General features: G+C 38.9%; 2 protein-coding genes across 7 annotated transcripts in view; one reads left to right on the top strand and one right to left on the bottom strand.

Moving 5' to 3' along the window:
- The window catches only part of R3HDM1 (R3H domain containing 1), a 199,996-nt gene extending 191,394 nt beyond the window's left edge, over positions 1-8,602 (bottom strand). For 2 of the 6 annotated variants that reach the window (XM_008583559.1, XM_008583573.1), the window contains exon 1: positions 8,431-8,581. The gene's annotated coding sequence lies outside the window, so the exon portion shown is untranslated. Of the gene's footprint in view, positions 1-8,430 lie in introns of all 6 variants that reach the window. The other 4 variants (XM_008583548.1, XM_008583529.1, XM_008583523.1 and 1 more) reach the window with 4 other exon arrangements.
- Positions 8,603-10,797: 2,195 nt separating this feature from the next.
- Positions 10,798-12,542, top strand: part of ZRANB3 (zinc finger, RAN-binding domain containing 3) — a 250,551-nt gene continuing 248,806 nt past the window's right edge. The window contains exon 1 of the mRNA XM_008583513.1: positions 10,798-10,842. Coding sequence (XP_008581735.1) covers positions 10,808-10,842 — 35 coding nt within the window. The 5' untranslated portion in view covers positions 10,798-10,807. The remainder of the gene's footprint in view (positions 10,843-12,542) is intronic.

Here is a 12,542-nt window from a genome sequence, read left to right as displayed (position 1 = left end):
GCAAAAAATAAGAGCAAGACAAAAATGCTTATATTCAGATTCTATAACAGGATATGTAAACAAAATTCAATCAATGGTTACTTGACCACCAACTTTCACTACTGTGGATTTAGAAGGAAGGTGTAAATCTCACGTAATCCTTGAGACTTCATATATTTAATTAGACAGACCATTTATTGAGACTCTTGTTACTCCTTTTTCATAACCTCATTCATCCTGTCCTATCTTCAAGTAAATCTGTCCAAATATGAGAAGAAAGAGGAGGACAAGTAGGAAGAAGAGAAAAAAGAAAGGAAGTAGAAACTGCAGTTTTTAATACTATTGAAATTTTGACTCAAATGAATGCCCACTAAGTAGTGGGAAGAGGTGTGTCTTTAAAGACAGAAACAATTTAATTAGTAGACATTTCTGTGATCTTAGTGTGACTTTCACAAACAAGAATATAAATTATCCCTTATCTCAGTACCAGCATTTCTATAAGCATTTTCGCAAATGCCACATAAACCAAGAAAAAAAATGAGATGAGTAAGTCCTTTCTAAAATTAAAGTATTGGTGTTGGATACTAATAAAGTACAAGTAGATACAAGCTACATTTAACATTTAAGTCAATTCTCGAAACTGTCACCTATTTTTATCACTGGGTTCTCCATTTCAGTAGTAAGGAAAATGCAGCAAAAATGTTGTATAGCAGCTGTAATGTATTTCTCTAAGAAAAGCCATAAAGTAATTTTCATATACCACAAATATAGCTTGAATACTAGACTAAAAACACACTTTATTCTTTTCTAGCTTTAATTAAATTTCAAAATCAGCATTCATTAAAAAGACAATCAACACTTACTAAAAGCAGTGGAATGTGTACATTGGATAATACACCATGATAAAATCTTTTGTGTGATGTAGAATGACAACCAGAAAATTTCATTCTTAATTTATCATATGGACTTTAGATCTGGTAAAGACCTTCCAGATTATGAATATAATATTTCAAACTTAGGTCTTACAAATATAAACTGCCACTCCAAAAGCTATGAGAAGCAAAAGTGATAACCTTGATAAAAAAAAAATATCTATTCGTAATTGAAAAAGTCATGCCTCTCTGGATCAAGGGTGATTCATGGGCCGGCCTGGTGGCACACTGCTACAGTGCACCACTTGGGAGTGCAGCGGTGCTCCTGCCGGGGGTTCGCATCCCACATACAGACCGGTTCCCGCTCACTGGCTGAGCGAGGGGCGGGCGCGGCACCGAGGGTTGCGATCCCGTTGCCGGTCCCAGTCCGGTACGGGCGCGACACTGAGGGTTGCGGTCCGTTGCCAGACACGAAAAAAGACAAAAAAGAAAAAAAAAAAAGGGTGATTCATATGTAAAGCTAATGTCAGAGTAATCTTTTTTTAAATTGAAGTAAAAATCATGTAACACATAATAGACCTTCTTAAAGGTACAATCAACTGTATTTGGTGTATTCACAATGTTGTGTAACTATCAGCTGTCTCCAGTTTCAAAACTTATAGGGGTGGGTGCTGAGTGGAAAAGAGAATGAGAGAACTTCCTGGGGTGATGGTAAGTGTTCCATATCTTGGTGGATGTATGAGTTATAGAGATGTATATGATTTGTTAAAAACTCATCAAGTGGTACATTTATGATTTGTGCATATATCTGTATTCATATCTACCTTTAAAAAAGTAACTACATATTGAACTCTAGTTAATGACATGCATGCCAAAGTGTTTAGGGGTGAATTATACTGATAACTGCAACTTACTTTGAAATGCATCAAAAAATAAGATGAACCGATATGGTGGAGAGATACAGGATAAAGCAAATAGAGCAAAATGTTAATAATCACAGAACTGAGCAATCTATCAAATTTGTGTTTGAAAAATTTCAAAATACAATGAAAAAATCAGACACAGCATATCTCTCAACAGCAATTCAGACATTAGAAGACATCAGAGATGTGTCTAAATAAATACAAAGGGAGAATGAGTTTCAACCCAGCATTCTATACTATCAACCAAGTTTGATATCACAATAAAGACTTCAGGTATATGAGGTTTCAAACGGTTTACATCCTAATCAACCTTTCTTGGGAAAATATCTCAGACAATTATCCAGCCAAATGAGTGTTAAAACCAAGGAAGAGGAAGGATCCATGGGATCTAGCAAACAGCTGATCCAAGCTAGGAGGCAGTGAAGGGATGAGGAGTTTGAGCAGAACATTAAGAATCCAAGAGAAAATCTCTGAGGGAAAGAGGACTCCATGAAACAAAGACTGGATAACTTTGAAGATATGACGACGGTACATTATTGTTTGTCAACCAGAAAAAAATTAAGACAATTAGACATGCCAGGAAAAGTGAAAAAAATCATAGGAAAATCATGCTTCTAATGAGTAACAAATAACAATGTGACATGATTCTGATAAACTGATGGAGGCATAAAAAAGAATTCATCTGATTTTTGGTGCAACATTCTCTTCAAGTGACTCATAAATCCTGATAATAAAACAGTAGATAAGGGAATGATAATCAATTACAGACGCACTGTACCGTTTGACTTTTATGTGTACACATCGCTTTGATTTTTAAAAAAAGCTATTTAAAAAATGCAAAGTTTTCAAAAAGTTAATTTTAGAAATGTAGTAATTTCTGAACTGGCTAGTTTTTTATCCCAGTCCCCTAACCCCTCCATCCCCCACACCAAAAATGTTTACAATCTGTCAAGCTTTTTGAACAATAAACATGAAATGTGTTTGACTTCAAAAGATACATAAGTTGGCAAAATTACCCGAGTAAAAACACTTAAATCTGAGCATCATTTTTCTCAAATCAACTTGATTTTTATCGTAGTGTAAAAATAGCTTTTAAAAATGTCATTCAAAACATTTCTTTCCTGTCATACCACCCTGAGTAAGACAAAACCTCAGATCACAAAGACACGTTATGGTTTGGTTGCCTGGTTCTGTTACAAGATCTAATGTACTTTGAAGTCTGAACTTAGCTTTGCAGTCAGCAACAATACAATACAACCTGGTAAGCCTAAGGAGGGTGCTAAAATGCCAGGGGGAGTATAAAGGGGAGATAAGTACACACTGAGGACATCTATAGGGTTATTCTTCCACTCTTTCCCCCTTTTCAGGACAACTGGACCAAGGAAGAGGGTCTTGGGCCTAGGCAGGGAAAGTCTCCTATCCCTATCCATACCTCACTTTCAAATCACTAGTTGTGGGGGGAGGTGGGAAGGAAGAGTGGACAGGTGCTATTGATATTGATGCACCTTTATGATAACATCTCACTTGTATCTAGGACCAGTTGGATTTCCTCTTCCTGGCCTATGCCCTCAGTCCCTCCATAAGAAAGGAAAAGAGAAGAAAAGAAAAAGAAAAAGAGGAAGGAAGGAAGAAAAAAAGAAAAGAAAAAAGGAAGGAAGGGGGGAGGAAGGAAGGGAAGGTAGGGAAGAAGGGAAGGAAGGGAAGGAAATTATCTGGTAATCTGAAGACCCTGAAATAAAGAAATACAATGTAGAGGCAAAAAGTCCCTTAGGAATGCACTCCTGTCAATAGAATAGTTCAAGCAAAGGCTAAGTGATTATATGCCTGATTTCTGTGTCATGTCAAACAACCACAGGAGCTTGCTCAAAAGGCACAAGCCGGGTATCTCCCTTTCCCCCATTTTTATATTCCCTAGAAGAAGAGAAAGGAAGGGAAAAAGAGACTTTAGGAAAAGATGCCCAGGTGACTGCAACCAGAACGATCCTAGAGAACCAGCGAGGTTGGACCAGATAACTTCTCACATTCCAACACAAAGATTTATCAGTCTATCTAAATGCAGGTAATTCTGTTTAAGAAAAACTATGGCATCTTTTCGTTTAGCACTGAAAAGGTAGGAAATCCTTGATATGTAGACCTTAAAGATTTGGGTTTAGGTCAAGGGCTTGGATCCCCACACCAGCCAGTTGCCCCCCACCCCGCAAAAAAGATTTGGGTTTAGATTTCACAAGTGTCCCCTAAAATCCAGTACATTTGGGATGAAGAGGCTCTACTGTGGGAGTGATTCACTTAGCTAATAAATACACCTAGCTGACAGCCCCAGAGCCACACCTCATTCAGTGTTCTTCATTTACTTTTTTCTTTAAATCCTAACTATCTTCAGAAGAACCATGCACAAGTATACTTCCATCTTCATCCAAGTATGCCCTCATTTCATGGCCTTTGTACTTTGTTTCTTTCACCCAGAATGTTCTTCCCTCATATATCTCATGGCTTGTTCCCTCACTTCCTTCAGGTGTTTGCTCAAATGTCAAGAGATTTCTTCTCTGACTACACTGTCTAAAATAAATCCTGTACCCCATTCTGTCATTCTCTAACCTCTCAACATGCTTTTCTATTCATTTCAATAATTTCTATTTGACATTATATTTCATTTGTCTCACTCACTTGAAACTAATGAAGGCAAACACTATATAACCAGTACAGGGCTCACTGGCACCGCTGCCCAGCATTGCCAGAGATTAATTGTACCCATAGCACTAGTCCAGGAAAGATCAAAATTCAAAATTTGAAGTTCAGTTTCTACCGAATGTGTACTGCTCTTACACCATTGTAAAGGTGAAAAATTATAAGTCAAAAGCCCTGTAAATCAGGGACTGTTTGTGCTTTAAATCCTTAAATCAGACAATAGCAAATTATTGCCTTTCAAGAAGGGTCAAGAATAAAAACAAATGTAATTATTTTCTCTACTTAATTTCTTTTGGAGAGGAAGTAGTTATAGGGAGTTGTAGATGAAAACATTAGTCGAGCAACCATATGAGCTATCATTTAAATATGCTATGTGTTTAGTATTTATGAAATAAGAAGGCTCAAAAAAACCTTAAAACTTGCCTAGAGAAGTGAGCTTACAGGTAGAGATTAAGAAAAAAGTTACATATCTACAATTCACAAGGCAAAGAGAGAACAAGAAATATTATAAAGTGTAGGCTTTCAAAACTCAAAGGAAAAAAATTTAGGTTAATAGGTATGTGTGGAGACTAAGAACAGGTAAAAAGAAGCAAAATACTGAAGGATAAAATCTGAAAATAAAAAAGGGAATTGTTGGAAAATAAGGTAGAGACCTAGCTTTGAGCCAGGATTTAATAACTGATCTCTTATTTCAATCCTTAGCCAAATGAAATTTAATTCTGGAAATGATACACATCATGCGCATGTGAACGTCTTATCAGGTAGAAGCAAATTTGTTTAATTACATAACACTTCCTTATTTGGGAAGCAAAGTTAACTTGATAAAATTTTGTTTAATTATAAGATTTGATTCTTTGCACATCTATTATTAGTAAATATTACTGGAATCCCAGGGATTAGGTGGAAGATGAGTTAATGTTTGTTTTTTATTTTTTAAGAGTTTACTGTTATACTGAGAAAAAACTAATACATCCCTTCTCTTTACAACAGCCATCTCAGTTTGGTTATCTTAAGTTATAAGTAAGAAATTATTACCCTTAATATGAAAGTGTGACTAAAAAGACAGAGTACTGATTCTATGGTTTGGTGCTGCAAGAGCTATTTGAAAATTTCATTGCCATTTGTAACCACACCTCTCTGACACAGGGGCTGCCCAACATATTTACAATGGATCATGGAAACCATTAATAAGGCAATGCATGTCTTCTGCATGAAATTTGAAAAAGCTTATTTCAATTTTATAAAATTTTCTATCGCTGCCACCATATTAAAGCCTCCTTGAAGGAGCATCCAATTGTATTGGGTTCATAAACTTGGGAGGCCTGCCATAACATTATTTACCTCAGCTCATTATTTATCATAAGGTGCAGCTGCTTTGAAACCTGGCAAGGTATTACCATCAGAAAGATTGCATAATAAAACTATTTTTCATGCTAGTCTTAAATTTGTTTAACTATGCAAACTCCAAAGATACCATTATGTGTAAAGACCCAGTATATTTTCCAAAGTACCTGGGAAGAGAAAGGAATAGTGTGTCTGGCATGTTTCACAGAAAAGAAACCCTTAAGTATTGATAAATAAAGAGAATTAAAAAGAAAAACAACAAAACTAGTCAATGTATGCCATAATGAATTCAAATGACTTCCTTAATCTTAACTTATGAGTTCAACTGTCACTTGCCTGTCCCCTGGTAGCACAATGAATATGGACAGCTATTATATAAACTAAATCTTGAAACATATCAGCTAAATAAAATTTAAAAGATATTACAATAGTTTACTACCACAATATGGATACTTTTACTTCAGATAATCCAATTGAAATATATTCCATAAACATTTGCATTTTAATTTAAAGACAAAAAAATCTTCCATGAGATAAAGAACTCTTCTGTATCTGATGACCAATTTCCTGTGTACCTTTTGGCTTGTTATAAAATGCACTTATTTAAGTCACTACATAAATACTCCCACAGTACTCCTCAGTAACAGAACATGTTCTAAGGCTGCAACAACACCCATATGAACAACAAACTCTCTAAATATGCATGAAAATAACAATAGTTAATATTTAATTGCACAAACTATGTGTCAAGCACGATGTTAGGGAATATACATACTTTATCTCTAACCCTCACAACGCTATAAATTAAGCATTATCATCCTTATTTTATAGAAAAGGAAACTGAACTGAGGATAATAGAGGAGTCCCTTGGTTGGTAAGAGAATATATAAGCCTCCTATATTTTCATCAGCCCTTTCTGTATATAAAGCATATTAGATCTGAAAGCATCAACAGTATAATTTTTTAAGTAACCAACAGGTTTTAGAAAATACTATACTGGGCAATGTATGCTATGGGTACTCTGTCAGGAGCTGAGGGAACTTACCTTCCAAGGCCATATACTTCATTTTCTATTTTAACACATATCCAAATTTCTTCCAGGTCTTGATTCTATGGATCTATGTCAATTCTGTATCTAGGTGTATGAGTTTTGGAATATGGAAGATCATTAAGCCAGTACGGTCTTCCCAAACCCTGAAGAAATGGTCTAACACTTTGTCAAAGCTCTGATATTTCCTCAGAATTCTTTTATTCTGATAACAAGTAAGCCACAGAAATGGGCTTAGAATTTTATCTCTGATTACAGACATGTCTACTACAGATTATAGAATCCATTATTTAAGGACATTCTCCCAGGCAAAAAAGCAGAGGTGTATTTGAAAAGATTAGCACTCAGTAACAATCTGATGAAGAAATTGTAACAGAATGCCCTAAAATGTAGACAGATATGCCAAATTTTTAAAAACTGGGGCTTGTCCAATTACTCTAGTTATACTGGAACCCTATTAAATATTTCATAGATCTGATGGTTTCAAATATTGTGAATGGGTGGACTTGCAGTTTGAATTTAACCATCTTTTCATTACTCAAAAGTTCTTGTAATCAATGACATTTAGCTAACAGAACGGTTTCTTCAAAGTTACCTAGGTAAACTGTAACCTTGGAGATAATATACATATATTTTTTTTTCCAGAAAATTTTATTAGAAGAATCATTTACTATTTTGGAAAGCACCCCTTCACCTTTTACTTAGTTGACTTGCTATCCCAGGACACTTACACATGGGGCATGAGTCTCAACAATTTAAGTTTCTTTATAAAAGGGAGCTCAAAGAACAACACCTAACAACAATAATAAGAGAAAACAACAACAACAACAAAACCAACAAAAAACTTCAAACACACAGGGATTGGGGGGCAGCTTATGGCTCAAGCTTAACAACGTGTGTAAATCTGATCCCTGGGATCAGACTGGCACTGACAGTCATTCAACTTTCTTTTTCAAATGCCCATAGTGATTTTCTGGTACCACAGGCAAGATATACCCACATTTCACCCACTGGCCGGAGTGTGTGATTTCCTTTTTGAAAATTCTCCCGGTGCAAAGCCAGGGGCTGCGGGCGTGGGGCGGGCTGGGGAGCCCGGGGCACCAGCGCCAGCCACCCCAGAGAACCACGCACGGCACCCGCTCCTGGCAGGCCTGCTGTGGCTGGTTCCCCAGTCTCTGGGGCTGCAAGAGCAGTTGTAGCAGCAGCAGCAGCCATGGCAGAGACTCGGGAACCTTTCCCCTGCCTCCTCCGCTAGGCCTCGAGGGGTTTGCTTTTCACATGGCCCCCGGGTGGGGGCGATGGGCACAAGGTAAGTGGCTGCAGCCATAGCCGCAGCCGCGAGCCAGGGGAGTCCGGCTCCCTCAGAACCCGACCTCCTGGCGGGCTGGCAGCAGCAGGACGTCGGCGGGGCTCTGGCTGGAGTGCCGACGGCTCGGCGTGTAAGGCCACCTTCTCACACACCACATCTCTCCCCGGCTTGCCTCCTTCTCCGTTAGTGTTACCGGTTGGCTGGCGGGGGAGGGGAGCGAGGCGCGTTATTCCCGGGGAGCTGGAAGGGGGAGGGGAGGACGTCTCTTACCGGGGTTACTGAGGAGGAGGCGGTCGGAGCGCGGCGCGGCGGTGAGACGGCGGGGCTGGGTGGGTGCAAGAGTCTTACGAAAGGGAATTAACCCCATCACCAGCCCGGACACCGGCTCCAGAGGCAGCCGCGGCTGGCAGAATCCCGCCCCTTCCCACCACGCACTAGCCCCGCCTCTTCGTTCTCTCTGAGGGGCAGCCGACTAATCATAGGCTGCACATCCGCGGAGTGACATGAGAATCGCCCAATCATACTTGAAAAAACTGCCTTCTCTCCACCCCCTGATCGCCACCCGGCCCGCGGGAGAGCAGTGCCAACTCTTCCTCCACCCTCAAGGGAAAAAGAACCAATCCGTGGTAAGTAACCGCCCTTGAAGGACGCAAAAGATAACCAATGGTAAAACTAGAAGGACAGCCATTTTGCCCACTTGTAAAAGAGCCACCTTTTCCCACGAGTTGGAACCTGAGGTGTGGGAGTTCCGGGAGTTTTCACTGACCTGGAGATATTTAAAAGACAACCATGTTTCTTCAGAGAATATTCATAGTGCTTTATAGACGTTAAGAAAAATTTTCATCCTCCATGTGAGGAGAAGCAAGGCATGCTGCTTGAGGGCTTGGCTCCTCCCCCTAGCGGTAACGGGTTCTAAGCCGAACACCTGGTTTCTCCAGCCTCAGTGGCGTAGGGCGGGGTGATTGCTCTTTCCATCCTGTAGCCGACTATATTTCCCAAGGTGCTTTGCGTCCAGCCGTACCCTTTCCTCCGTTTACTTCCTGCGAGGCCTGAGGGGAATTGTAGTTTCTGGGAGGTATGCCGTCTCCTTGGCCAATGAGACGGGACAAAGTTTTGAATGGTTTGGAGTAGGGGCGGGAAACGAGTTGTCGGAGGGCTGTAGTGAGTCTTTTCCACCACCCTAACAGAGGAGAGAAGGTATAGAAGGGTGGTCAGAAGAATTTTCTTAGAACACCGTAAGGGTTTTAGATCGATGGTATTTGAACTCTCCTACTTGGGATTGTCCCTTTAAACGTCACTTCCGCTTAGGGGCGGACATAATCCCAAACCTGTGGCGGGAGCTGGAGATTCTGCAGCGAATACACCAGGTTGGCAGTCTAGGAATAATCCCAAACCTGTGGCGGGAGCTGGAGATTCTGCAGCGAATACACCAGGTTGGCAGTCTGGGAGTGGCGTGGCGTGGCAGGCAAGTCGCTAGTTTCTTGCGTGGAAGATAGGAAGTTGAACGGACTTTAATTGTTCTTAAGAAAGAATGGGTAAAATGGAATGGGGGTAATTCCCAAGCTCCTAATGCTAGTCTCTATCCCTAGTGTTCAATCCCGGAGTCTTATTTTTCTTGTCTCTCGGCCTGTTCACTATTAAATTGCACCTATATATTCGTGGAGGGTGCCTCTGTTGCCTTTAGCTGGTTTGACTACAAGGAATGGGTGCGGAAGTTCTGAGCTAACTCCCACTTCCACAAACACACTTGTGAAGCCTGATTTGAAGGAGGAAAGCCACAGAAGGGCTCAGGTCAAGAATAGTCAAGAATGGTGCCATCACCATTCTTTGAGTAATGCATCCGTCAAACAAGTGGCGACAGGGTGCTAGCTATAATACACCGCTGAATAAAGGCGTCGTGAAGACTTAAGAGCCCACAGCCTAATAAGCTTAACACTTTAGGCCCTGGTTTATGCCCATTTCGGAATGCGAGTTTGTACATATGCTGTTGGTCGTTCCATTTGAGGTTCTCAGGGATAAAAGAGATGCAGTAGTTACCAGAAAACGCCTTTCCTCCTTAAGCATGGTACCGCTTATTCTTAAACTCTTTCCCTCATCATTTTGACTGAGATTTTCTCAAATAAATTCTGTTTGCCCTGGTTTTACTGAGACTTTCTCTTATGAATCATCTTGTAAATATTTATTGAGCACTTGGAGTGTATTAGGCGCTATACCACACTTTGGAGGTAGAACAGTGCCAAAAAAGATGGTCTCCTTGTCCAAAAGTAAGGAAGAGAGAGGCTAAGCGAAATTAATGGCAATGTTATTCTTTTTTATTGTTGTTACTCGTTTTTTTATTCTCTCCTCAAATTCAGCCAAGTCTTTCTTAGTCATGTTTTGGGTGTTAGTTTGGTCCCTTTCCGTTCTACTTTTGGATTAGTATAAGCATATTTTTCTCTGTTTTGTGGACCTACCAGGCAAAGCATTGTCTCTTACTTTTTGATGCAGTTAGAATTTTCAATGATAATTTAGCAATATAGTCCCTAAGGCTTAGTTTTGTTGTTTTGTTTTGCTTTTGTCATGAGTTCTTCGAGTGGATATCCAGTCAATAAGAAGTAATGATGGCCATTATTTTATTGAGTGTTTCATCTAATCCAGGAATGATGTTATGTGTATTAAGTTACATTTTCCTTACAACAATGTGTAAGTATTGTTACCTGACGTTTTATAGTTGAAGAAATTGGGGCTCAGTGAAGTTAAATCAGACTTTAAGGCTTGAGACCCCTATCAATTTTTGGAACTGGGATTCGTTTTCAGGTCTGTCTGATTCCTGAACTCTTAACCACCGCTCATTGTGCTTCTCAAATATTTATTTATTAATTATTTATTATTATTATTTTTTAAAGATGACCGGTAAGGGGATCTTAACCCTTAACTTGGTGTTATCAGCACCACACTCTCCCAAGTGAGCCACAGGCCGGCCATTCAAATATTTATTAATTTCCCAATATATGGCAGACACACAGTGAGGGAGAAACATAAAGTTACATCCCAGGATTCTGGAACCTATTATGGCATTCACATCCTCTTTTAAGCCATCCTTTGGCATGTACCTATTATGTATCGTATTTAAAAACACAGGAAATATAAAAGAGCAAGTAAAGGTTGTTTGCAGCCCTATTATGCAGAGATAACCACTCTTTACAGATAATCTTTGTCTTATAGGCACAGACACAGGTTTTAATGGTATCATATTGATTTGCTTTTGTATAAACTTTTTTTAAAAAACTCAACAATAGGCTGTGGGTATGACTGAATAAATATCAATATTAACATTTTTGATGGCTACCTGTATTTAATTGTATAGCTCTAACATAATGAATTCCCTGCTGATTGATTACATTATTTTCAATTAATAACTTTTTTACCGTGATAAAAACACATAACAAAATTTACTGTCTTAACCATTTTTAAGTGTACAGTACAGTTAGTGTTAATAATACGCGTCTTGTTGTGCAACGGATCTCTAGAACTTTTACATCCTGCAGAACTGAAATTCTATATCCACTGAACAACTCCCCTTTCCCTCCCCCTTCCCAGGCAACCACTATTTTGCTTTCTGTTTCTAAGAGTTTGATTAGATAACTTGTCTAAGTAGAATCATGCAGCATTTGACTTTTTTACTAGCTTATTTCACTTAGCATAATGTCTTCAAATTTCATCCATGTTATAGCATGATAGGAATTCCTTTTCTAAAGGCTGAATTCATTGTGTGTATAATACCACATTTTCTTTATCTGTTCATCTATTGATGGAGATTTAGGTTGGTACTACCCTCTTGGCTTTCATGAATAATGCTGTGGTGAACATGGGAGTGCAAATATCTCTTCCACATCCTGTTTTCAATTCTTTTAGATATATACCCAGAGGTGGGATTGCTTAATTGATTAAATTTTATAGACAATGCTGTTGTGAATACTCTTTGTATGCTTTCTGGCTTATCACTTGAATCTAACTTTTTAGAAGTAGGATTATTTAGCCACAAATACTCTGTAATTCCTAAATTGCTCTTCAGAAATGATATGCCTATTTTTTCTTCCTGCTGACAGTGTTTGAGAGCACCCATTTTCCATCTTTTACTCTATTCAATCTGATTGTAAAAAGTGATCACTCATTAATTTAATTTGTATCTAGTTGAACTCTGTTGATACTGAACATATTTGATATGTATGCTATCCAGTGGTGTTTAGTCTACTTTGAGTAACCTGTAGCTATCTATCATTGTCTCTTAATAATTTTGAAGAAATTATTTCATAGGATATTAACTTTTTTTTTTTTGTCCTTTGTGAGACCGGCCGCACTGCGCTCAGCCAGTGAGCGCTGTGAGCGCAGCGGTCATCCCT

The sequence above is a fragment of the Galeopterus variegatus genome, unplaced genomic scaffold (genome assembly GCF_000696425.1).
Source record: "Galeopterus variegatus unplaced genomic scaffold, G_variegatus-3.0.2 Scaffold98, whole genome shotgun sequence".
Classification (NCBI taxonomy): domain Eukaryota; kingdom Metazoa; phylum Chordata; class Mammalia; order Dermoptera; family Cynocephalidae; genus Galeopterus; species Galeopterus variegatus.
The sequence above is the reverse complement of the archived record's forward strand: the minus strand, read 5'-3'. Positions and strand labels throughout refer to the sequence as shown.